The sequence below is a fragment of the Eumetopias jubatus genome, unplaced genomic scaffold (assembly GCF_037043125.1).
Source record: "Eumetopias jubatus isolate StellerSeaLion01/CBP00866 unplaced genomic scaffold, mEumJub1_p1.0 scaffold_9, whole genome shotgun sequence".
Classification (NCBI taxonomy): domain Eukaryota; kingdom Metazoa; phylum Chordata; class Mammalia; order Carnivora; family Otariidae; genus Eumetopias; species Eumetopias jubatus.
This window is the reverse complement of record NW_028274815.1, coordinates 36586656-36614391: the sequence shown is the minus strand read 5'-3', so window position 1 is coordinate 36614391 and position 27736 is coordinate 36586656. Positions and strand designations below refer to the sequence as shown.

General features: G+C 43.5%; 1 protein-coding gene across 3 annotated transcripts in view; it reads right to left on the bottom strand.

Annotated features, from left to right (window-relative positions):
• ACOXL (acyl-CoA oxidase like) overlaps positions 1-27736 on the bottom strand; it is a 354745-nt gene that overhangs the window by 31475 nt on the left and 295534 nt on the right. For all 3 annotated transcript variants that reach the window (XM_028117110.2, XM_028117111.2, XM_028117112.1), the window contains one exon: positions 24218-24288. In XM_028117110.2, the coding sequence (XP_027972911.1) occupies positions 24218-24288 (71 nt within the window). The remainder of the gene's footprint in view (positions 1-24217; positions 24289-27736) is intronic.

Below are 27736 nucleotides of genomic sequence, written 5' to 3'. Positions count from 1 at the left end.
GACAGTACAGGAAAGAAAGAACTAGAGACAAATATTTCTCGCGGACATAGGTGTAAAAATCCCCCACAAAATGTTAATGAATTGAAATCCAGCAATATATACAAAGAATAATGTACCACGACCAAGTGGGCTTTATCCTGGGAATGCAAGGCTGGATCTAAAATGAATCATCATGGCGATGACCCTTTTGAATCTGACACCAAGAGCAAAGGAAACAAAAGCAAAAGTAAATAAGTGAGACTACATCAAACCAAAAAGCTTCTGCACAGCAAAGGAAACATCAACAAAATGAAAAGGCAACCTACCAAATGGGAAAAAATATTTGCAAATCATATATCTGGTAAGGGGTTAAGATCCAATATATATAAAGAACTCATACAGCTCAATAACAAGCCCCCCAAGCCAAAAACCAAAAACAAACCCAAATGATCAAATTAAAGGATCTAAATACACATTTTTTTCCAAAGAAGACATATAGATGGCCAACAGGCACAGGAAAAGATATTTAACATCACCAATCATCAGGGAAATGCAAATCAAAAATACAATGAAATTTCGCCTTGTACCTAGTACAATGGCTATTATCAAAGAGACAAGAGATAACAAATGCTGGTGAGAACATGGAGAAAGAAAATCCTTGTGCACTGTTGGTGGGAATGTAAATTGGCACAGCCACTCTAAAAAACACTGTGGAGGGTCCTCAAAAAAATTAAAAATAGAATTACCATAGGATCCAGCGATTCCTCTTCTGAGTATTTGTCATAAAACTTGAAAACATTAACTTGAAAAGATATTTTTACCCTATAAATGTTCCCTGCAGTGTTACTCACAATAGCTTAAGATATGGAAACAACCTAAGTGTCCACCAACCAATGAATGCATAAAGAAAATGTGGAATATACAGTCAACCTTGAACAATGTAGGGGGTCAGAGGCACTAACCTGCTGTGGAGCCCAAAATCCACATATAAGTTTTTTTCAATTTTTTAATTTAAATTCAATTTAATCAGCATGTAGTGTAATATTAGTTTCAGAGGTAAAATTTAGTGATTCATCAGTTGCATATAACACCCAGTGCTCATTACATCACCTGCCCTCCTTAATGCCCGTCACCCAGTTACCCCACCCTCCCACCTCCCTCCCCTCCAGCAACCCTCAGTTTGTTTCCTAGAGTTAGGAGTCTCTTATGGTTTGTCTCCTTCTCTGATTTCATTTTACTTTTCCTTCCCTTTCCCTATATTCATCTGTTTTGTTTCTAAATTCCACATATGAGTGAAATCATATGGTGTTCGTCTTTTTCTGACTGACTTATTTTGCTTAACATAATACCCTCTAGTTCTATCCACATCATTGCAAATGACAAGATTTCATATTTTTTGATGGCTGAGTAATATTCCATTATAAATATATATATGCATGTGTAATATATATATTATATATATATATAATATATACCACATCTTCTTTATCCATTCATCTACTGATGGACATCTGGGCTCTTTCCATAGTTTGGCTACTGTGGAAATTGCTGCCATAAACAGTGGGGTTCAGGTGTCCCTTCGGATCACTACATTTGTATCTTTGGGGTAAATACCTAGTTAGTGCAATTGTTGGGTCATAGGGGAGCTCTATTTTCAACTTTTTGAGGAACCTCCATACTGTTTTCCAGAGTGGCTGCACCAGCTTGCATTCCCACCAATAGTGTAAGAGGGTTCCCCTTTCTCCACATCCTCACCAACATCTGTCCTTTCCTGACTTGTTAATTTTAGCCATTCTGACTGGTGTGAGGTGGTATCTCATTGAGGTTTTGATTTGGATTTCCCTGATGCCGAGTGATGTTGAGCACTTTTTCATGTGTCTGTTGGCCACTTGGATGTCTTTGCAGAAATGTCTGTTCATGTCTTCTGCCCATTTCTTGAGTGGATTATTTGTTCTTTGGGTGTTGAGTTGGTAAGTTCTTTATAGATTTTGAATATTAGCCCTTTATCTGATGCATCATTTGCAAATATCTTCTCCCATTCTATCTTCCCAAATATCACCTCGGATTCACTTCTCTGCACGTCCTACCTTCCAGTAAGTGGTCTTTTTTCTGTTCAGAGAGTTGCTGCTATTCTTTTCTTCGATCTCCTTTGAGTTAGTAGGTGTTCAGAATGGTTTGATACCTATCTAGCTGAATTCCTGGGACCAGACGAAATTTAGGTCTCCTACTCCTCTGCCATCTTGCTACTCCCCCTCATTGGGGTTTTAATTTATATTTCCCTGATGCTGAATGATATTGAATATTTTTTCATGTGTCTGTTGGCCATTTGATGGCTTCTTTGGATAAATGTCTGTTCATGTCTTCTGCCCAATTCTTGACTGGATTATTTGTTCTTTGGGTGTTGAGTTGGATAAGTTCTTTACAGATTTTGGATACTAGCCCTTTCTCTGATATGTCATTTGCAAATATCTTCTCCCATTCTGTAGGTTGCTGTGCAAAAGCTTTTTATCTTGATGAAGTCCCAGTAGTTCATTTTCCGAGTAGTTCATTTTTGCCTTTGTTTCCCTTGCCTTTGGACACATGTCTAGCAAAAAGTTGCTGTGGCCGAGGTCAAAGAGGTTGCTGCCTGTGTTCTCCTCAAGGAAAAAATCCACATATAACTTTTGACTCCCCCAAAACTTAACTACTAATAGTCTACTGTTTACTGGAAGCCTTACTAATAACCTAAGGAGTCCATGAACACTTTTTGTGTGTATTATAGGTATCATATACTGTATTACAATAAAATAAGCTAGAGGAAGGAGAATTCTATTAAGAAAATCAGAAGGAAGAAAAGACATATTCACGGTACTGTACTGTAGAAAAAATCTGTGTATAAGTGCACCCACACAGTTCAAACGCATGTTGTTCAAGGGTCAACTGTATATACAATGGGATATTATTCAACCATAAAAAAAAGGAGAATGAAATTTTGTCATTTGCAACAGCATGGATGGACCTTGAGGGCATCATGCTAAGTGAAATAAGTCAGACAGATAAAGACAAATACAATATAATCTCATTTATATATGTGGAATCTAAAAACAAAAAACAAACCAAGCTCATAGACAAAGAGAACAGATTGGTGGTTGCTAGAGGTTGGGGATAAGGGGTGGTTAAAATGGGTGAACTGAGTCAAAAGGTACAAAGTTCCAGTTATAAAATGAATAAGTCATGGGAATGTAATGTACAGCTTGACAACTGCAGTTAATAATACTATAGAGTATATCTGAAAGGTGTTAAGGGAATAGATCTTAAAATTTCTCATCACAGGAAAAAAATTCTATAACTATGAATTTTGACAGATATTAAGTAAACTTAATGTGGCGATCATTTTGCAATATATACAAATATCAAATCATTATATGTCCACCTGAAGCTAATATAATGTTGCGTGTCCATTATGCCTTAATAAAAAGATTAAATTAAAAGTAAAAGGGGCAGGGCGCCTGGGTGGCTCAGTTGTTAAGCGTCTGCCTTCGGCTCAGGTCATGATCCCAGAGTCCTGGGATGGAGCCCCACATCGGGCTCCCTGCTCCGCGGGAAGCCTGCTTCTCCCTCTCCCACTCCACCTGCTTGTGTTCCCTCTCTCACCGTGTCTCTCTCTGTCAAATAAATAAATAAAATCTTGAAAAAAAAAAGTAAAAGGGGCAAAGAACCAAAAATGTGATAGAAAAATGAGAAAAAGATGTGAACAGAAAATTCAAAAAAATAAAATATTGTCTTCAAATATATAAAGAGTATTCAAACCACTTATAATTAGAGAAATAACAATGCTGAGATACTATCATTTATCTGATGTGCAAAAGTTATATATATATTATATATAAATATTAAATTCTCTCAGTGAGACTATGGGGAAACAAAACTCTCATATATAGCTAATGGGAATGTATATTGGTAGAACTCATCTGCAGGAAAATTTGGTAATACTTAACAAAACTATATATGTACTTACTGTTCAGTCCAGAAATCCCTAGAAATATACACTAAAGATATACCTTCAACAGTAAGAATACATATAAGATTATTCATTGTAATTGTAGCATTATTTCTAATTGAAAAATATTGGAAACAATTAAATACTTGTATATATTGTAGAATATACTGTAGAATACTTGTAGAAAAGTGATTGGGTAAAACATGGCACATCCAAACAATGGAGTACTACGTAACTGGAAAAAAGAATAAGGAAGATCTGTATGGACCAATATGGAGTGATTTGTAGGGCATATTTTTAAATAAAACAAATTTACAAAAGAAACTTTAATGTACTATCTTTCATATAATAAATAAATCACTGTAATTCATCATATTAGCAACCTAAAAACATAAAAAAATCCACTTGATCATGTTGGTTGAAGCAGAAAAAGAATTTGACAAAATTCAACATCCACTCAAGATAAAAAAAATCATTTAAAAAGATTTTATTAATTTATTTGAGAGAGAGAGAGAAAGAGTGCACGCAAGCAGGGGGGAGGGGCAGAGGGAGAAGCAGATTTCCCGCCGAGCAGGGAGCCCGATATGGGACTCCATCCCAGGCCCCGGGATCATGACCCAAGCTGAAGGCAGACGCCCAGGGGACTGAGCCACCCAGGCACCCTCAAGATTAAAATTCTTACGAAACTAGGAATAGAAGTGAAATTTCTTAACTTGATTAAGAACAGCTATGCCACACACACACACAGACACACACATGCCAAAAAAACAAAACAACAACAACAAAAAACTCTACAGTTAATATCCTACTTAATGGCAAAAAACTAAATTCTTTTTGCTTAAGATCCACAAGGCACAGATGTCTGTTTTCATCACTCTTATTCACCGGTACACTGAAAGTTTTAGTCCACGTAGTAAGGCAAAACAAAAAAACCCCCCAAACAACAACAAACAAACCAAAAGGCATACAAATTAGAAAGGAAAATATGCAAATTGGAAAGGAAAAAATAAAACTTTCCCTGTTTGCTTGCAAACATAGAAAACCTATAAGAAATCTACAAAAAAAAAAAATCCAAAATCTCTAGAATTAATAGTGAGCTTGCAAGATCACAGGATATAAGGTCAATACAAAAAATATCAATTGTACTCCTAGATATTAGAAATGTACTGTTAGAAACTGAAATTTAAAACAATATTTCTTTGGGGTGCCTGGGTGGCTCAGTCGGTTAAGCATCCGACTCTTGATTTTGGCTCAGGTCATGATCTCAGGGTCGTGGGATGGAGCCCTGTGTCAGGCTCCATGTTCAGTGGGGAGTCTGCTAGAGGATCTTCTCCCTCTCCCTCTGTCCTCTCTCTGTCTCCCACTCAAATAAATAAATCTTTTTTAAAAAAACAATATATCCCTTGTAATAGCTCACCCCAAAATTAAATACTTAGGCATAAATCTACAAAAACATGTACATTATCTTTATGCTGAAAACTATAAATGCCGATGGAAGAGCTAATAAAATAGATTAGAAGAGTTAAATAGTACATTTGTCAATTCTCCCCGTATTAATTCATAGATTTAATGTAACTCTAATCAAATTCAGAGAATTTTTTTGTAGATATAGACAAACTAATTCTAAAAATTTATATGGAAAGGGAAAGAAACTAGAATGACTAAAACAATTTGAAAAGGAAGAATTAAGTTGGAGGAACCACCCTATTTGACTTTAAGACTTATTATAAAGTTACGGTATTCAAGATAGTATGGTATTGTCAAGGGATAGACACATAGATCAATGGAACAAAATAGAGAACCCTGAAATAGACCTATGCAAATATGCCTGAATGATTCTTGATAAAGATACAAAAATAATTAATGGAAGAAAAATTAGTCTCTCAACCAATGGTGAAGAAACAATCGGATATCAATGGTCAAAAGATAAACAAACCTGACCTAAGCCTCACACCTGTTCACAAATTAGTTCAAAGTGAATCATCGATCTAAATGTAAAGTATAAAAATCTAAAACTTTTAGGAAAAAATATAGGAGAAACCTTCCATGACCTGGGGTTAAACATTCTTAGTTCTTAGATAGAACAATAAAAGCACAATCTATCAAAGACTATTTGAGGGCGCCTGGGTGGCTCAGATGGTTAAGCGTCTGCCTTCAGCTCGGGTCATGATCCCGGGGTCCTGGGATCGAGTCCCGCATCGGGCTCCCTGCTCCTTGGGAGCCTGCTTCTCCCTCTGCCTCTCTCTCTCTCTGTCTCTCATTAATAAATAAATAAAATCTTAAAAAAAAAAAAAGACTATTTGATAAAATTGGATTTCATCAAAACCAAAAACTTGCTTTGCAAAGGGCACTGTTATGGGGATGAAAATGCATGCTACAGACTTGGAGAAAATATTTGCAAATCACACATCTAAGAAAGAATTTGTATCCATAATTTATAAAGAACTCTCAAAACTCAACAGCAGGAAAACAAATCATCCAGTTTAAAAATGGGCAAAAGATTTGAACAGACTTTACTAAAGAGGATATACAGATGGCAAAAAAAAGGCATGTGAAAAATTTCAATATCATTAGCTATTAGAGAGACAGAAATTAAAACCATGATGAGTTATTCCTACATTCCTATTGGAATGGCAAAAACAAAAAAAAAATACTGATAATATCACATGTTGGTGAAGATACTGAGCAACCAAATCTCTCATACACTGGGGATGTGAAGTTTCTTATAAAGTTAAACAGACATTTACTACATGACCCAATACACTAATTCCTAGGTATTTACCCTAGAGCAGTGGTTCTCAACTGTGGATGATTTTTGTCCCCCCAAGGGACATCTGGCAATGTGTGCAGACATTCTGGTTGTCATAACCTGGGGATATCTACTGACATCTAGTGAGTAGAGGCCAGAGATCTTGCTAAACATCCTACAATGCGCAGGGCAGCCCCCTACAACAAAGAAGTATCTGGCCCAAAATGTTAATAGTGCCAAATTTGAGAAACTGCCCTAGAGAAAGAAAACTTATGTTTATATAATATAATAACCTGTATGTGAACATTTATAGCAACCCTACTCAGAGTCATCAAAACTGGAAACAGCCCAGATGTCCTTCACTGGGTAAAGGGATAAACAAACGGTGGTACATCCATTCAATGGAAACTACTCAGCAATGAAAAGGTATAACTGTTGATGTATGCAACAACTTGGCTGAATCTCAAAGATGACATGCTCAGTAAAGGAAGTCAATATCAAAAGATTACATATTGTATGATCCTATTTATATAACATTCTCCAGAGACAAAACTACAGCGATGGACAATGGCACGTTGGTTGCTAGGAGTTATCAGAAGAAGGAAAGGATGATTATAAAGCCAGTCTATTAGGGATTGTAGGATGGGCAAATTGTTCTGTATCCTGATTGTGGCAGCACTTCCTTAATTCTATATGTGTGTTAAAATGCACAGAACTACACACCTCTAAGCAAGGCCATTTTGCTGTATTGAAATATATCAACTTCCTATGTCCAGGCTCCTCCCTCTTCATTGTGGCAAACTCCAAACTGAAATAGCTATATTTTCTAAGGGTTCCCTGTCCTGAAACCTTGTCCAAGGATCCCTCCTTGATTTCCTCCACTGAAAGTTACCTCTTCCCTTCTTGGGTTCTCACAGAGGTATGTGTTCCCCTCTGTTACACATTCTGCTTATTGGTGTAAGTATTTGCCCATGTGATTTTCTCCCTGCCCACAAGGTGATCAGGAAGGCAGGAGCTGTGGTTCATGGCATATTGAAATTTCTGCAGCACCTAGCGCAGCATCAGGGCTCAGTATGCATTTGTGGAACTGAAGAGTTCAGAGTGCCTTCGTTCCCAGGAGCATAAGCCCACTGGGACCAAGAGCAGCAAGAAGGGTGGTTGCCTGCGATTTATGACAAGTAGGCAGCCTATATCCATGGCCTGAGCTGCATAATAAGCAAGAAGATGAAGCAAAAGGACTAACTTGGACCTGTAGTGTCAGAGAAGATAAACAAAGCTTATTAATTCATGGTAATACCAGCATGATATCAGAACAGTTTCCCCCAGCAACAACCCAGTTCTCTCACTGTGATGAAGTGCTCTGCCTTCTGCCTCAGACTTTAGCCACTTGGGATCTGCATTATGGCCTTGTAGAATTGATGGGCAGTGGCACCATCTCTTGGTTTAAGGAATTTCTGCCAGCATTAGCAAAAAGCATTGGCTTTGCAATTCCTAAGGGCATTCCCTGCAATAGGAAAGTGATTAAAAATTGGACCAGTCTGGAACAATGCCTATCTCTAATCCTTATGATGCACCAGCCCAGCCTCCTCCAAGCCATCAGCTCCAGGCATGAGCTCATCAGCTTCCAAAGGAGAGGAAGTCTTATTTATATTTAACTGGAAAACAAGAAGCAACTTTAGTGTCTTTTTCTTTGATCACCCATGGAAGTTGTTCAAGATCAAAGTTTCTTTTCCTTCTAAACTGCCTGGAGATGTTAATTAAAAAAAATTTTTTTTAATCCAATCTGCTCAATATTTCTTGTGTCTTAAATGCTCCTCTTCTTAAGAAAGTTGGCAGGCAGTAGCAGCTGAATCATTCTGGTAGCTCAGAATGCTCTGGAAGAAAGAGGGTTGAGGATGAAGGTGATCTTTTCTTTCTGAATTTTTGGATCTTTGGACACAGAGGAGCCTGGGATGGCCTGTTCTTCACCACTACATTCTGTGGCAGGGGAACAAGTTTCTTTCCATGAGAGATGAGAATCACAGTAAAGTGATGGTGGGCCATAGGCTGGTGTCATGGTGGATCAAACACAGAGGGTGTGGTAGAAGGGAGGGACAAGCCAGAGACAGCCAGACCCAAGACACATCCTATTTTATGCCTCATTAGAAAAGTCTAGACATAGCTATGTCCTGGCGTCCTCAAACACTGGGAAACAGAAGAGTGCAGAAAATCATCTGCAGGAAGCAAGAACTTGACAAGCCAAAAAGGAGACAGAGGGAAAGCTCTGGAGAAGGTAACCTTGAGATATCTTTTCAGCAGCATGCTGAATACCACCGTTGGAAACAGGGGAGACCAGAGCTCTGGCGCTTCTGTACCTGGGGGTAGACTGATAAAATACTTTTTCTTCTACTGGGGGTCTTACAGCTGGCTGCAGAATTCAAGCTATCCTGTGATTGCCATACTCTGGCAAACCTACTCCCTCTCCCCTGTGATGTTGTGATGTACTGGCCTTACCATGTTCAGTGGGAGTGGGAAAATTCAGAAAGCAAAGCTTTGCAGGCAGAGATGAGGCTATTCCCTCTGGGGCTCCTTACACAATCCACTATTTAAACTGGCTCAGAACCATACCAAACCCCTACTTTATGCAGACAGGTTAAGCAACTTGTAGAAAAGCCTTCAGCCAGGCTCTTCTCTTCTGACTTGTTTTAACCCGTAATTGATCCTAACTTCTTGCTACTCCCAATTCCCTGTCTGTCCTTGGCTTTGCAACTGTCACCACCATCCATCTTCAAATTTTTTTTCATCTTATGAAACTAGAACTCTGTACCCAATAAGTAACTGCTCATTCCTGTGCCCCCATGGTCCCTGGCAACAACCCTTCTACTTCCTCTAAGGTCTCTATGAATTTGACTGCTCTGGTTACCTCATGTAAGTGGACTCATGCAATATATGCCCTTTGTGACTGGCTTATTTCACTTAGCATAATGTCTTCAAGGTTCATCCACACTGCACCATGTGTCAGAATTTCCTTCCCTTTCTAGGCTGAATAATATTCCATTGTACGTGTGTGCCACATTTTGTTTATCCATCCATATGCTGATGGACACTTGGGTTGCTTCCACCTGGCTCCTGTGAATAGTGCTGCTCTGAACATGAGTGTACAGATAACTGTTCGAGTCACCCCTTTCCATTCTTTTGGGTGTATGCCCAGAAGTGGAATCACTGGATCACACAGTAATTCTATTTTTAATTTTTTTAAAAAGGTTTTATTTATTTGAGAGAGTGAGCGAGAGAGGACAAGCAGGGGGAGCAGCAGGCAGAGGGAGAAGCAGGGTCCCTGCTGAGCAGGGAGCCCGATGTGGGGCTGGATTCCAGGACCCTGGGATCATGACCTGAGCTGAAGGGAGATGCTTAACTGACTGAGCCACACAGGTACCCTATTTTTAATTTTTTAAGGAATTGCCACACTGTTTACCATAATGATTATATCATTTTACATTCCCACCAACAGTGTACCAGTATTCCAGTTTCTCCACATCCTGGCTAACACGTGTTATTTCAATTTTTTTATAACAGCCATCCTAATGAGTGTGAAGTGGTATCCCATTGTAATTTTGATTTATATTTCCCTAATGATTAGTGATGTTGAGCATCTTTTCAGGTACTTTTTGGCCATTGGGAGATCTTCTTTGGAGAGATGTTTATTCGAGTTCTTTGAACATTTTTGAACCAGGTTTTTTTTGTTGTTTATTTTTTTAATGATTTATTTATTTGAGAGAGAGAGGGAGAGAGGGAGAGAGCATGAGCAAGAGGAGGGGCAGAGAGAGAGAGAAGCAGACTCCTCACTGAGCATGGAGCCTGATGCGGGGCTCAATGTGGGGCTTGATCGCATGACAGCTGAGATCACGACCTGAGCCAAAATCAAGAGTCAGATGCTTAACCAACTGAGCCATCCAGGTTCCCCAAATGTAGTTTAAATGCAACAATTAAAGACAGAGATCAGCAGAGTGGATTAAAAACATGAACCAACTTTATGCTATCTATGGAATCATACGGATTGATAGAAAGTAAAAGGTTGGAAATACACACACACACACACACACACACACACACACACACACACACACAGAGAGAGAGAGAGAGAGATCACAGTTTCATAGTCTAGTGGTACAAGGTTTAAGTGTTTATTTCTCTTTATCCTCCTCTGTTTACAATATAATTGTTGTAGATATTTTTTTCTGTATGCATTTAGAATCACATGAGAGAGTGTTACTATCTTTGCCTCAATTGTTAAACATAATTTAGAAAACTCAAAAGAAGGAAAGTAGTTTGAATTTACCATTTTTGATTACTGTATTGTTCCTTCCTTCCTGATGTTCCATGATTCTTTCTTTTATTGCTTCTTTTCTGTTTATAGAACCTCTTTTTTAAAAAAGTTTTATTTATCTGGGGTGCCTGGGTGGCTCAGTCATTAAGCGTCTGCCTTCAGCTCAGGTCATGATCCCAGGTCCTGATCTCCTCCTTCCTCATGATCGAGCCCCACATCAGGCTCCCTGTTTGGTGGAAAGCCTGCTTCTCTCTCTCCCACTCCCCCTGCTTGTGTTCCATCTCTTGCTGTCTCTCTCTCTGTCAGATAAATAAATAAATAAATAAATAAATAAATAAATAAATAAATAAATAATCTTTTTAAAAAAGTTTTATTTATTTAAGTAATCTCTACACCCAACGTGGGGCTTGAACTTATGACCTCGAGATCAAGAGTTACATGCTCTTCCAACTGAGCCAGCCAGGCACCCCCTACAGAACTTCTTTTAACCATTCCTTGAGTGTAGGTGTCCTGGTGACAAATCCTGTGGTTTTTCTTGATCTAAGAATATCTTGATCTTCCCTTAATTTCTGAAGAATATTTTCACCGGATATAGGGCTTTTGGGTTGAGGGGTTTTCCCCCCCAAACACCTGAAAATGTGTTACTTCTTTCGGGCACCATGGTTTCTGATGAGAAATCTGCTGTCATTTGAATTGATTTTCCCCTGTAGAAAAGGTGTTATTTCCTTCTCATTGCTTTCAAATTTTTTTGTCTTTAGTTTCAAAATTTTTTTGTCTTTAGTTTTCAGAATTTTAATTATGATGTGTCTTGGTGTGGATTTCTTTTGGTTATGCTGTTTGTCATTCAGTTTCTTGACTGTGTAGGTTTTGTCTTTTGCCAAATTTGGGAAATTTTCAGCTATTTTTCCTTTGACTACTTCTCCAGCCTTGCCATCTTTCTCCTCTCCTTCTGAGACTCCAATGACACAAATGTTAAATCTTTTGTTATAGTCCCAAAGGCCCCTGATGCTCTCTTCCCCCCTCTTCCTCCACCTCTTCCTCCTCCTCCTTCTTCTTCTATGTCCACTTTGTTGTTTAGATTCAGTTAGTTTCTCTCTCTCTCTCTCTTTTTTTTAATTTTATTATGTTATGTTAGTCACCATACAAATACATCATTAGTTTTTGATGTGGTGATCCACGTTCCATTGTTTTCATATAACACCCAGTGCTCCATGCAGTACGTGACCTCCTTAATACCCATCACCGGGCTAACCCATCCCCCCTCCCCCCTCCCCTCTAAAACTCTGTTTCTCAGAGTCCAGATGAACCTCATGGTTCATCTCCCCCTCCGATTTCCCTCCCTTCATTTTTCCCTTCCTTCTCCTAATGTCCTCCACGCTATTCCTTATGTTCCACAAATAACTGAAACCATATGATAATTGACTTTCTCTGCTGGACTTATTTCACTTAGCGTAATCTCCTCCAGTCCCATCCATGTTGATGTAAAAGTTGGGTATTCATCCTTTCTGATGGCTGAGTGATATTCCATTGTATATATGGACCACATCTGCTTTATCCATTCATCTACTGAAGGGCATCTCGGCTCTTTCCACAGTTTGGCTATTGCAGACATTGCTGCTATGAACACTGGGGTGCATATGGCCCTTCTTTTCACTACATCTGTGTCTTTGGGGTAAATACCCAGGAGTGCAATTGCTGGGTCATAGGGTAGCTCTATTTTCAACTTTTTGAGGAAACTCCATACCATTTTCCAGAGTGGCTGCAGCAGCTTGCATTCCCACCAACAGTGTAAGAGGGTTCCCCTTTCTCCACAACCTCTCCAACATTTGCTGTTTCTTTCCCTGTCCAATTTTGCCATTCTAACTGGCATAAGGTGGTATCTCAATGTGGTTTTGATTTGAATTTCCCTGATGGCTAATGATGATGAACATTTTTTCATGTGTCTGTTAGTCATTTGTATGTCGTCTTTGGAGAAGTGTCTGTTTATGTCTTCTGCCCCATTTTTTTGACTTGATTATTTGTTTTTTTGGGGTGTTGAGTTTGAGAAGTTCTTTATAGATCTTGGATACCAGCCCTTTATCTGTAGTATCATTTGCAAATATCTTCTCCCATTCTGTGGGTTGCCTCTTTGTTTTGTTAACTGTTTCCTTTGCTATGCAGAAGCTTTTTATCTTGATGAAATCCCAAACGTTCATTTTTGCTTTTGTTTCACTAGCTTTTGGAGATGTATCTTGAAAGAAGTTGTTGTCGCCGATGTCAAAGAGGTTACTGCCTATGTTCTCCTCCAGGATTTTGATGGATTCCTGTCTCACATTGAGGTCTTTCATCCATTTTGGGTTTATCTTTGTGTATGGTGTTAGAGAATGGTCGAGTTTCATTCTTCTGCATGTGGCTGTCCAATTTCCCCATTTACAATAGCACCAAAAACCATAAGACACCTCGGAATAAACCTAACCAAAGAGGTAAAGGATCTATACTCTAGGAACTACAGAACACTCATGAAAGAAATTGAAGAAGACACAAAAAGATGGAAAAATATTCCATGCTCATGGGTCGGAAGAATAAACATTGTTAAAATGTCTATGCTACCCAGAGCAATCTATACCTTCAATGCCATCCTGATCAAAATTCCAAAGACATTTTTCAAAGTGCTGGAACAAACAATCCTAAAATTTGTATGGAATCAGAAAAGACCCTGAATCGCCAAGGAAATGTTGAAAAAGAAAAACAAAGCTGGGGGCATCACGTTGCCCGATTTCAAGCTATATTACAAAGCTGTGATCACCAAGACAGCATGGTACTGGCACAAAAACAGACATATAGACCAATGGAACAGAATAGAGAACCCAGATATGGACCCTCAACTCTACAGTCAAATAATCTTTGACAAAGCAGGAAAAAACATGTAATGGAAAAAAGTCTCTTCAATAAATGGTGCTGGGAAAATTGGACAGCCACATACAGAAGTTTCTCTCTTTTTAAAAGATTTTATTGCAAGTAATCTCTACAACCAATGTGGGGCTCGAACCCATAACCCCAAGATCAAGGGTCACATGCTCCACTGACTGAGCCAGCCAGGTGCCCCTAGATTCAGTTAATTTCTATTGTTCTAGAATAATGTCTTTACTCTGTTCCCTCCATCCTACTGTTGAGACCATCTATTGAGATATTTGTTTCAGTTATTGTATTTTCCAGTTCTAATATTTCCATTTGGTTGTTTATATTTTCTATTTCTTTGCTGAGATTATTTGATGAGACTTTCTATTGTTTTATTTATTTAAGCATGTTTGTAATTACTTTGAAACATTTGTATAATGTCGGTTTTAAAATCTTTTTCAGATCATTTAAACATTACTCTCTTATCAGTGATTGCCTTTTTTTCATTCAGTTTGAGATCCTCCTGGTTCTTGGTATTATGAGTGATTTTTTACTGAAACCTGACCATTTGGGGTATTATGTTATGAGACTCTGGATCTTATTTAAACCTCATTTTAGTGAACTTTCTGTGATATTGCCCCCTCAGTGGAAGGGAGGCATGTACTGCAGCCACTGTTAACAGCCAAGTGGGGGAAGTGTCCCTTGTTACTGCTGGGTAGAGGTGGGTAGCTCCCCTCTAGGCCTCCTTGGATAACCACCTTGGCTGGGAGGATAGGAGTCCCTCATTTCTACTCTCTACATGACCTCCACTGATACCACTGGTATCATTACCACTGGGTGGTGGTGAAAAGTCCTGAATTTCCACTTGGCCTTCTCTGACACCACCATACCAGGAAGGGGGAGGGGTGATCTGTTACTACACGATGAGGAAGTCCAGGCTCCCTGTGTGTTTCCCAAAGACGCTGCAGTGGGGTAGGGGTGCGATCTCCTTATTGCCAAGTGGAGATGAAACTCCTAGTTCCCTACTAGGTCTCCTCTGACACAATCCCAGTGGTGAGGTCACATTTCCTCTTTATGGTCTAGTGAGCAGGGAAATCTACATTTCCCATAAGGCTTTTCCCAGCATGGATGAAGGTGGTCCCATTGATTTTTCTGTAGGTATGGCTGGATTAGAGCAATTATTGTCTACAAGTTTTCTGTCTTGCCAGGCTGGCCCTTTTCTGGTCCTTTAGCTTTTGGCTAGGGTAAGCTTTTTTTTGGGGGGGGTCTGTTCTTGTTAGCCCTTTCCAGGTTTCTAGCTTCTTCAGCTCCAAATATAGGATATATGAGGCCTAGAGAAAATCCATGGGACTCGCACCACATCATTCCTGAGGTCCCTAGCTGGTCTGCTTTCAGTTTTCTCATGCTAGTTTTATAACTAATATCCAGTGTTTTTAGTTGAAATTATCAGAAAGAATAGGGATGAGTCTGTCTGCTTCGTCTTCCTGGAAGCAGAAGTCTGCATGTCTGCACATGTCACACAGCTGAGACTCTCATCCAAACTGAGAGTCCTTCACTTTTAACAATAGGTTTGTTCACCTCATTTATATAATTGGTCCTAATCCTGACATTCAGGGTTATGTTTTCTGTGAAAGCACTTTCACAAATAACATATCCATCAAGCTATCATCAATAGGCTATTCCTAGTTGTCCTTCCCATCAGGCAAGGCTTTCAAGAACACATCAAGTTGCTTCATCCCCTCCTTTTCTTTTTACACTCCTGGAAGAGACGAAGGTGGAAAGATATTCTTAAAGGCGAACACATTCCATATGGAGAACTTGAGAAGAAGCAGCAATTGGCTGACGGGTGCCTTCATGCTGGCTATTTTCCTGGCATTTTTTTCCAAAACTAAGTTCCTTTTTCCTTCCGCCCTTTCTCCTTCGGGAGTTGATCTAACCAAATTTTTCTTTCCTCCCCATCTCAAAGTTGATATCCACAGTGTGTGTGTGTGTGTGTGTGTGTGTGTGTGAGAGAGAGAGAGAGAGAGAGAGAGAGAGAGTAGACTTAAGAACATTGTAAAATTAACCAAAACCAGAGTGGCTAACATTTAGAAAGGGTAAGAGGGAGAGTTGAGAAGGTGCAGGGAGCAGAAATCTTTAAGTCTCCAAACATTTCCGTTTTTAGTCAGGCTGCACACATGGTCGGCCGCAAGCAGGGGAGCTGGCTGAGTGGGAGAGCTGAGCTTTGCCACCTTCAACAGAGCTGTCCGGCGTGACGCCCACATAACTTTAGTGCTAATGTCTCCTTCACTGTAGGCTGGGAAATCTGTCATCCCCCGCAGCCGCTCCGTAATTCTGTTAACGTATGTAGCCAGCATTCCTATCACTGAAAACCCCGATGGAATTTCTCCATATTCTGGGTAAGTCACTCAAGAAAAGTCTCCTGGGCACTTCAGCGTCTTGACCTCTTTATTCAAACAGTAAAATAACAAGTTTGGGCTGGGCCCTGTTCTCTCCTCTCACTTTAGGCCCCTGGGGCCAAATTTTGCTCTCATTTTCCCACAGACAGCTTTTACCAAATCCTTCCATTTCTCTTATTTGTCTCAAGTGATTTCCTCTTCTGCCCTCCACCCTGTCGTCTAGAACAGCCTGGAATGAAATCTGCCCCCCAGAGCTGTGCAGGGAAGAAATGGAGGGGAGAGTGTTTGGGGAGGGACCCACCTCCACACGTCCTGGGCCAGACTCACAGGGCCAGAAATTCCCAGAGGGTTGTGTTCTCCATTCTCAGGAAAGTCACTGCTTTTCTGAACGCTGGGATGTCTGCTCTCCAGCTGGTTCCTCACTTAGATATTTATTTAGATGCTTGACAAAGAAGTATCAAGGGGGCAGAGCAGGTGTAATGTTCTCACAAACTGCTGCCATCCATCCGTGTGATCGTATGATCCTCTTAGGTGATCAGGCACATGTAATGCTTGCACCTGATGACATTAGCCTAGAAAAGCACCGGTCCATTTAGCCCAATAGGAGAGCTTTGTATGAGTGTGAGTGCTGAGCTTTGCCACATTCCTCAGACTCTCAGATAGCAGAGCAGGTTCTTTTACTGTACGACAGGGAATCCCTCTGCCTTTTTCCTCCTAATTTCCCAACACCCATCTCATGCTCATAGAGCGATTATTAACTGAGGATGGCTTCTGCTGCATTCCCTCTCAGAGACGCCTCACTCTGACATTAGCCTTTGGAAGTGAGGGAAGTCTTCCAAGCCAAAATAAGGAATATTGAATGGTGTAATTCCAAGATAGCTATGGCATAATGAGGAAACACGCACAGCACAGAAAGAATGGAAGCTTCTGGCTACCCCTCCCCTGGAGAAGCAGCTCTCTGGGCCCCCTACTTTGGCAGCCAGCTCTCAAGGCACGCATCAGTGCACCTGAAACACTCTATAAATGGAAAGCTCAGAACACAACTCACATTGACCCCACCAGTAAGCACAGTGGAACCCACACAGTTGGTTAAATTTAATTTCCTGCAGAGCCACAGAGACTTAGCTCAAATGCTACCTCCTCTGAAGTCTTCTTGAAGCCCATGTTGAGTTGGGCACCCCAGCTGAGTGCTCCATTAGCAACCTAAATTTCCTCCATCTCAGTGCTTAGACCACCCCGACATGCTTGCTTTTTGGGGTGTAAGAACTACCTGTCACACCCTACTAGTCAAGCAGCTACCTGAGGATGAGGGCCAGATCTTACTGATACGAGCATCCCCAGTGCCTAGTATGGCGACTGGCACAAAACAGGCTGTCATAAATGTTTACGAAGAAGGATTGTGACAGGCATCTGCAGAGAATCACCAAAATAACCCTTCTGTTGACTTACGGTAAAGCCTGAGATGCTCTCATTAGGTATTTGTTCCTTTGAGTTAAAAAATTAGTCCTGTGCACCGAAGATCCCTTTCCACAATTTCATGGGGTGGGATAACCGTCCCTGAGATTGTGGGGGGTGGGTTTGAGAGGAGCACTGCAGTACCTTAGCACAGACTTGGAACTCGTGGTGAGAGGACCGAGACCGAAGGTGGGGCGAGGCATTCCAGGACATCAGTTGTATTAGAGGTATGCGCATGAGAGAAAACCAGTTACTGCCAGAAGCCTGGGTCTGGAACTTGATTTCTACGGCACTAGTGGTTCTGTTATCCTTATTAAATATAAAAAAAAAATAGAAATATATTTTTTCAAGTGAGCCAGGTACCAGAAAAACATAACCTGGCACATAATAGGCTCTTGTGGAACACCTTATCTTAGAAACATCATCAGCCACATGCTCACGTCTGCCCATGAGGCGCTGTCTCGCAAGGAACAGAGAGGGGGCAGGAAATGAACAGGGGATATGGACCGAATTTCGACACCGGAGACCACTGCCACCCGTCACAGTCTGTGCTCAAGGAATTCCAACAGGGCTTGACTCGATTCACCCTGGACTGGGTTCAAAAATGCAGTCAAGCCCCAGATGAGAGCCCTTTTCCTTCTGTGTGGGAGGCCTGCTCCCATGACCAGGCCCAGATGACTGAGCAGTGGCTGTGGGCATGTGTGGTGCACACACAGGATGTTTGCTCCCGCTCGTTGCTCAGGGGCCCAGGCCACTCTCAAAGGCAAGGTCCTGTGAGAAGGTCCATGGGTATTAAAAAGGCCCCCTGCAGCAAGGAGGACATCAGAGTCCTCCTTGCACTTGATGGGAGGTGCTTATAATTAACTCTTGGCTGCTAGGTCTGCTGCTTAAACTAGCTACCACCTACACATGTTGAGAAAAGGAAGAAAGAGCAGTTAGAATGCAGGAAAAAGGGAAAAACCCCACCTCGCCCACTTGACAGGCTCAAACTGCCGCTGCCAGCCGCCTGTGAGGCAGGGACAGTCCCCTGCAAAGCCCTGCTTAGATACTGGGGTTGCCGTGGCAAGCACCCCATCAGGGCTGGAGGTGCAGAACACTTCCCTACCGTGCAGAAGCGCACCCAGAGCCCCTGCAAGGATGTGTTGGCCATTCCTGAAACTGAATGGCTCAGTGTCTGCCCCTTGGGCCGAGCAACATGGAGGGCAGTGGGTAGAGTAAGGAGGGGACTATAGGAGAAGTGAAGCAGAAAGAATCTTTGTGACAATGACAACTTCAGAACTCTAGATAACCAGCCTGCTGGGTGTTTCTAAACCTTCTGAGGGGAGGTGAGTCAGTGGAGCGGTCATGTGGAAAATCCCCTTTCTCCTCAATGCACGGCCATTCCCATGCTAAGGTAAGCCCTCATCCCACCAGGCCGGGATCCCAGCAGGCTAGGAGAAAACACCCATTTCTGAGAAGGAGCTGTATTTGTGTAAACTGGGAGGACTGACGGGTTGGGTCATGTCGTTCACTTGACAACTTATGGTTTCAAGAAGGACTCAAGTGTGTCCAATTTGCTAGCACCTCATTAGACAGAGAAAGGGCCCGATCCGGCCAGACCACAGTGCTGTGGGGACATGAGGGAGGGAGGGAGGCTCGGCATCCCTCCGTCCACATCTGCCCAGTCTCCCCTGTGCGCTTTGGGGCAGCATTCATACTTGGAAGCTTCCGGCAGCATTCCCGCCAGCCCAGCACACCTCGGGCCCGTGGAGCCTTCCTGGGGCACCGTTCTCGGCAGGTTTTCTTGACCTCGGCCTCAGCACCTGGCAACTGTGCCCACCAACTCCGATGGGCCCGTGCACGTACCAGCCGGGCAGCCAGCAGCTACGACAACTGCTCTGCTTGTGTCCTCAGACCAAGGGATCGCCCGCCGTGCCACGGGCAGTCTGCCCCCTCGGCCAGCACTCCACCGAGGATGGGCTGGGGCACTCATGGCTGCTGGCGCAGGAGTCCTACCGAAGGTCTGCAATTTGGGGAGCCAAGATTCAAGATGTGCTTTTTATTTTCACGCAGGCAGCTCAGTTCTTGTGACTGTTTTCTGCAGTAGATGTGGTCTGATATCGGACCACACCTACAGAAAGGGCCACCTTGAACTTCACATGGTACCTCCTAGCTAGAGCGCTGAGGCAGAGAGGCTGAGCCAGGCTGCAGTGTGAGGAATGTTTCAGGCACTCGCTCAGCATCACCGGAGTGGGGAAGGCTGATTCTACTGCCTTGCTCCAGTTATAACAGCCAAAGCTCCTTCAATGAGCTCTTGTCTCCTGATCTGGGGGAGGAGCATTTCCCGGGAAATGGCCACTTTCCCCTGAACATCCTTCCTGCTTTTCCAAGGGAAGCAGGGGAGGCACAGCAGGTGATCACCTCAGGAAGTTTTTGTCCCAGTGAGGATCTTCGCTAGGGCTGTTGTCTCCTACCAAAATTGGAAATGACTGCTGCCAGGTGTGTAAGAAACTCCCTGGAGGACAGAATGAGGAAGTGTGATCATTTATGTTTGATTTAGAAAACGAAGGTCCAAGTGCAGATTGGCAGCAAGAGGTCTGTCTTCTTGCCAATTTCCATCACTGAAAGGAGAGCACGATTTTTAAGATGTGACAGTTGTGGGGGGAGTGGGGACAAGGAGCATCTGGACCAACTCTGAGAGCGAAGCCTTATGAGGCAAGCTTAAGCCCTTTGACTGAGGGAGTGATTTTTGGATTTGATCCAAAAACAGGCTAACCAAATGCCCTGGTTTGCCTGGGATAGTCATGGTCTCTGCCAGCCACCCAAGTTGAATTTTCAGTGGTGCCCCCTTTCACTTTAAAAAAAGTCCAGATTTGGCTGGTAAGTTCTATGATCACCCTATGCCAAAGGAGAGAGAGAGAGAGAGAGAGAGAGAGAGAGCGAGCGAGCTATGGCTGGAAATGAATCCAGAAGAGTGACAAGTAGGATGGGGGATTCTAAGAAAGTTGATTTTGCTGAGCCTGAAGGAAAGAGGCAGGCAGTTGAGGCCAGTCCATTCTCAAGTGTGTTCAGAGACATAGGCTTGTTGGCCATGTCCAGGCATAGATTTGAAGAGTGGATGCTGGAAGGGTCTCTGGCAGGTCATCGAATTCATTTCCTCTTTCACCACAAGAGGACACTGGGCTAAAAGAGATAGAAGTGACCTGCCCAAGATCACACCTGGGTCCCAGTAGCGTGGGGACCAGCCTCGCGCCCGGAGGGTCAGGCCTAGGTGCTCTGTTCTGGAAGAGAGGGAAAGGGATGGCTCTGAAAGATGCCGTGGGGGATTAATCCCGTACTGCGTGTAACATGGCCGCCTCAGAGCCGGGGGAATCGCAGGCTGTGCCTCAGAGCTGAGGCTGAGGAGGGAGGACGAAGATGCGAGAGGTTCAGACCTGCTGGGTGTGGGGCTAGAGTTGAGGGGTAACTGGGCTCTCCAGGGCAGTGACTGCAGGGGACCGAAGAGACTAATTGGCCAGCAGAATTAAGAATGAATGAAGAAACAGGTATGTATGGACACGAATGGGGTCACATAAGTACTTTATAGAATTGAAATCTTTTCTTTGGTTCAAATTTTAGCAAAATCGTACAAAAAGGCAAACCCTAGTGACCGCTGTCTTATCCCTTGGCCCCTCTTTCCTAGCCCCTCGACAGGGCTGCAGTGGTGGGAAAAGTCTAAGTCAGGAACAGTCTTGACCTCTACTTGGTAGGTGAGGAAACTGAGTCATGAAGAAGCCAGCTCCCTTCCATCTCATGGTGCTCTTAACAAACGGGGTGTGATTAGGGACAAGCCACAAGAGCGATTCTACCAGACAAGCCACAAGAGCGATTTTGTGGTTTCACTGCAGTTTGACCTCCCATGCAGCTCTGGTGTGGTGGAGGGGGTGAGGTGGTAGACTTTTCTGTGAATCTACTCATCTGGATGGAGGTCCCAGGAAGAAGCCCAGCTTGAGGCTCCAGAGACCTGGCTTTCTGGTCCCAGTTCTGCTGTCTGCTAACTAGCGGTGTGAGGGTGGGGAGTCACTTCTCCTCTCTCCCCTACTCTTCCTGGTTGTCAGATGAAGACTCTCACTTCTGCCACCTCCAAAGTCTCAAACCCTGGCTCTGTTTTTCCAGAGATATCTGACCTTGGCTCAACCAGTATCTGACCTTGGTTTAGCTACATGTTCAACTCTTGCATCTTCTTGTGGTCTATGTAGAGAGCACACTTGCTGATCTGGATGGAATAACTGTCCCTAGGTCTCAGTTATCTCTGACAGGTACAGGCACAACATCACTGCATGCAAATATCATTCACAAAAACCCCAGCATATTTGGTTCGGAGCTATAGGTTTTGCCTCCAACAACTTGTCACCCAACGAAGTTGAATTAAATATTGAAGTTTGTTGCAGATCATCTTCAAAGTGAATAGCTGAGCCCAGTAAACATATAGTAGACTGTAAGCTGGTTGTAATCAAAATGATCTCCTGTCACCCTGAGCAAGTTCTCCCACATAACATCTACAAAAATCCTGCACACCATTGTCACACCCACGTAGTGCTCTCTGATATGTGACATTAGAAACCTCAATCCCCTGAAAAAAAAATCATAAAATAGTTTCAGTATATATGAACTGAGCACACATTTTGTTCAGTGAAACTTCTTTGATGATGCCTGTTCAAAAACCTGCAAATATTGAGAAAACACCCACAGACTCGTCCTCGGCCGCCCTGGTACATTTTGCAGAAACCAACAGGGAAGACAGAAAAGACTGGATGTCCCTGGAGATCATGCACATTCCAGGACACCTCAGGCTATCTTAACCTTCCTCTGCCACCAGCACCTGCTAGTTTCTGAGCCAATGTCCCAGAGAAGCCAGGCTGGGGCAGTAGGGGGGTGAGCAGGACATGCACATTCCAGGACACCTCAGGCTATCTTAACCTTCCTCTGCCACCAGCACCTGAGCCAATGTTCCAGAGAAGCCAGGCTGGGGCAGTAGGAGGGTGAGCAGGAAGGTGAGAAACTGAGAGGAGGAGCACGATTTTGGTGGCGACTCTTTCCACCCGCCAATTGCTAGAGACGTATAGAAGCTCAGAGTCACTGAGGCATCCCACGTCCCCAGCAGTACCAAGCAGCACACAGGAGTGTGTTCGGCACACAGAAGCAACACTAGACGGAATAGGAAGGAAGGGCTGAGAGGCTCTGTGCTCTTGTCACCTTAGTGACCGGGGGTCAAGAGGTGAGTGTCTGGGACCCAAGAGCCGCTTCAAGGCCACGGAAATACAGCCTGTACCTGGGAGGAAAGGTCCCTGGGGAATAGATGTCAGGTCAGGAGACCGAGGACTAACTGTGAAAAACCTCAAAATACCGAGAAAAGCTTGTGTGCATGACTTGATGGCGTTCAAAGTCGTTGTAGCATACCCAGGACTCTGGTGGAGCACGTCTCCCAGACAAATCCATCATTTGGTATCAGCACTTCTTTATTATAAAATTAACATCACTGAAAGCTTCGAAAAAAATAAGACAAACCAAAAATATCACACCTTAGGCAAATGAGTTGGAAATCCCTTATAGTGACGCCCTATTTTTTCCACCCATCTCTAAAGTTGGAGGACACCTGGTATGGTGTTTAGGTAAGAGGTGCAGCTCCTGGACCACACGGTTTCCTGACGGTACAGAATTGAAATGACGTCATGGAAATGCATACATCTCAAGGTCACTCTAAGTATGGTTTCTAGGTGAAAACATGAGTCTTAGTCATTGGTGGAAAGGTGGTTGTGTGCCTTTGTGACCTGCTGGTCTCCATCGCTCTCTGCCTTCAAAGGCAAAGTTTTCATTAAATTCATTCAGGCTCCCGGCCAAGTTTTCCCACACTTTGGGCTCACCTGGAGGTACAACCTAAATGTAGGTTATACCACACTTGTGCTCCTTTGTCATTCGCAAGGAAATAAAACAACTGCTACCCAGAAAGAGCGAAGTTTGTCTTCCGCTCAAGGGCAAGGAATCTATGACATAAGATGCCTACTCCAGCGGTTAATCTGAACAGTCTCATTTGTGTAGCGTTCCCCACGGTGACGAAAGCGAGGATGTGGCAGACACAGAACGTATGGAATCCTTTGTCTTAATTAAAAAGTACAGTGAGAGTCATGGAATTTGGCCAAGCCTCATAAATCTGCTCAAAGAATCAAGATTCTGTCAGATAAGCTTAAATAGAACCAACGGGGCCCTCTGGAGAATTAAATAGATTCCCTGCTAGTAGCTGACACCCACTCTCCTGTCACTTTGCTGCACCCCACGGACGGCGGCTGTGCTCATTAACCAGCAACCCTCCTACCCGCCGATGACAAGTATATCCCCGCGGAGCACAGAACTCAGGGATGATAAATTTACTCCTGCTTGTAAAAATGAAACTCTCCTCAGGGCAATAAAAGTGCTGCGAGCCTTTAAGGAAATCAGTACTTTGTCTGATAACCTACCTTCATGAACAAAGACTGGTCCTCTTGGCCAGGACAGCTCCTCACTGCCAGGCAGAACTGCTCTAACGTAACTGGAAGGGAAGAAACAGGAAAGGTGAATGAGCTCCCTTCCGCCCCCGAGCTCCTCTGGGATGGAGAGGAACACGGTAGTTATAACAGAAACAGGGGGCATGCTACTCCCCGTCTTTCTCTGGTGATGGGATAGATAGAGCTCCCCCTGCCCCCGGAGTGGGTGACTTCTGCCCCACCGTGAGCTGGGATGACAACCTCAGAGCACAGGGTCATGCCCATTAACAGAACTCCATTTTAAACCTCCGGGAGGTCCTGCGTTCTGCCACCAATGACCAGCTGGTCCCCCAAAGACCACACCAATCCCTGTTTCATGTGATCTCCATTTAGAGAACCACCTGCCTTTGTAAATTTGGCTGTGGTAGATTTTCTGTCTCAGTCTTCTGTCGTGATGCCCATGGATTTAAGGCCTCTCTTGGTGTGAACATGATAATGGCCCCCAGTGTTGACTCAAGCAGATCCCCCAAACTCCCCTACGTATTTCAAGTCATGTTTCCCCAACCATCCTTCTCCAACAGAATGGCAGAGACAAACTCAGGAAAGCTTACAAAAACAAAAAACAAAAACCTTTGAACGATCCATTTAAGTAGGCCATGAAAGCTCTAGGAATATTAAGTTAGACAATTTACAGAAACCACATTCCCTTTCTCTGTCATGGTGGCCTGGCTCCCATCAAAAGCCCACTTGTGTGGGCACCCCCTTTTTATTTTGGTCAAACAAAATACCAAACCACACACTGCCTTCCCTGCACACTGTTTTGACTATATTATTTCACTTTTAAAAATGCTCCCATGAGTCCCCACCACCCTCAGATTTAAATCTACTCGTTCTGACAGGCATTAAGGGTTTAATTTAGTCAACCGTCTAGATGACCCTATTATTTCTAGACTCAAAGCAGTGTTCACTCTCTACCTGCCATAACCTTTCACCACCATCTGCTGGGCACAGTCCCACCGCTTGCCTTGAAGCAGAGCAAAGCCCACCCCTCCACCGGAACCTTGCAGGCCTGCCATCCAACCATTCAAAGTCACTGACCACCTCTGGGGTCCAGCCCAACCTCCACAGAGTCCACAAAAGTGGGCAGAGCTACACCCAGCCTCATGACTGAGGGAAGGCCTCATTCCATTGTTCTGACCCCAAGGATGTCTGGATGTCATGTTTACAAAGACAGATATTTTGAAGAGAATTATATCACCAAGAACACATGTTCATCAAGCGTTGTCTGGGTAAGTTTTGTGTGTTGTGTTCAATGTTACCTAATTACCTAACCTAATGTTAGGTAATTACCTAACCTAATGTTACCTAAACACAAATCTTTAGACAGTTTCTATCTATGACTAAATTACTCTATGCAGTTTTAATGGTTATCAATTGCATCTTGTGCTGATGATTTTTTCCACATCTAAATGTTTGCTCTGATCCAGTCAAAATGTGCTCAGAAACAAGAGAGGGATCAGTGTTGCCTGCTTTACATATATATGCCCGCCCAGTCATCAACGGGCTAAAACGAATAGTAATTTACATAGAATCATAAATTATTTTAAACAATCAAAAAATTTTAAAAGAGTGAAGAGTTGAAATACAATACTTTCCCCATAAAAGGAGCTCAACAGAAACTCAGCTCGAGATAAGAACCCGGGCTAGGCTGAGTTCATACGAATGTTTTTGCTCTCACCGATTCAAAACACACCCCCTCCATGGAAGACTCTGGAAACAACAACCTCTCTCCCTGAACATTGTCATCGTAAAACACATGTTTCAGTGTGACAAAATATTGAACTCTATTGTCTGAGGATGAATCAAGAATAATCTACAAATTCAGGTGCTAGGTTTTCTTTAGACAACCTTTTTTGAAGGTGGCTATTTCATTGGTAAAGGTTTATGCTGTGACTTGGAATCTTCCTGAGTACAGGCCATTGGAATCTAAACACTTGCTACTTGCTGCCTTGGGGGGCTCCTGGATTCTCGCCCTCACCTCTCCTCCTCTGTGGTGACCCCAGAGCCATACCTCCAACTGTCTATGGCTGGACTCCACTGTGACACTCACTTGTTCACAAGACGTGGCAACCAGCCAGGACAGCTGTTTCTTTGAACCAGTGGACTTCCATGCCCCGCCAACCCTTCCCTGAATTTTCCCATTTCTGTGGTACTGTCATCCAGCAGCCAGTAGACCCAGATCTCTGATTCTTCCTTCCCGTCACTGAGCCTCCTGACGCTTCTTGCACAATGTCTACATGATGCACCCCTTTCCCACGGCCCAGCTGCCACTTTGACACTGCATAATGCTTCTGCCTCGTTCCCCAACCTGGATGCCCCGCCCTCCCTCTCCTGGCCCTGTGCCCACTGCTGCCCCCACAGGAACACTCGCACTGCCAGGGCTCTGCCTGCACCTCCTCCCCTCTGCGTCTCAGGCCCTCTTCCCCGGTGCAACCCCCTCCCCTTGCCAGCTCCTCACTATCACTAATCCACAGCTGGGTTCCTGGCCACACGATCCGCTCTGTCTTCTTCCTATCTGCTCAAACCCTACCCTTCTGGGCCCAGCCAGTCAAGGCAGAGTCAGACAGACCTCACTCATGGTCTTTACCACCACTCCCAGCCACGTGTCCTTGGATGAACCACATGCTCTCCCTGAGCCTCAGTTTCCTAAAGTCACCTCTGGAGGTGTTGTGAAGGCGAATGGAGAGGCCGGAGGCCAAGGCACAGTGTCCGGCACGGCATTGGCCCCCCCACTCTGCACGCTGGAGAAGCCTTCTCTTTCCCCATCACACGGACTTCTTCCCGGCTTCATACCTTGATGGGACACATTACACACTGGCTTCTTCTCTTTAAATTGTTTTTTGGCTGATAGGTGCACACGCTGCCTTGTCTGAGGAATAAGCCTCCAGAGACAGCCTTGTGACTTTTCCCGAACTCTGGTCTATCCCTGTCTTGTCCAACATGCCCAAAGTCACCACCCAGTTTTGTGGAACTGGACTGAAGGGCCCTGTGGGAACACAGGGCCCCACAGACGGAGCTTCCCCCTAACTGGCTGGCTCGAGTTCATGAGGCCAGCACCTGTCGCCCCATCTACACAAGCAACAAAAGCCAACCTTGACAACAGGGCACCAACAGAAGCAGAGCACACGGATTGCTCAGTTGTTTTCCCCTCGCCTTAGATGTCAGTGTGACATAGCTCTCGTGCCAACAGCGAGCTTACCACTCACCTCATCCCACTCTGATTTCTACCAAATCCCCAAAGAGAGAGGGTAGAGACACGACCAGCTCCTCTCCGCCAGGTCTGTGTGGCCACTGCACCTGGGCTACCTAACTCACTGACAAGGCCTGCTGAGAAGCATCTCAACAAGGTTCACATTTCATTCTCCTCCCGCTCCCCTCCCCGACTTTTAAGTAAGAAAAAAAAAAAAAAACCCTCTAAAAATGAAAGCATCTGTGGTATCTACCTTCCTCTAC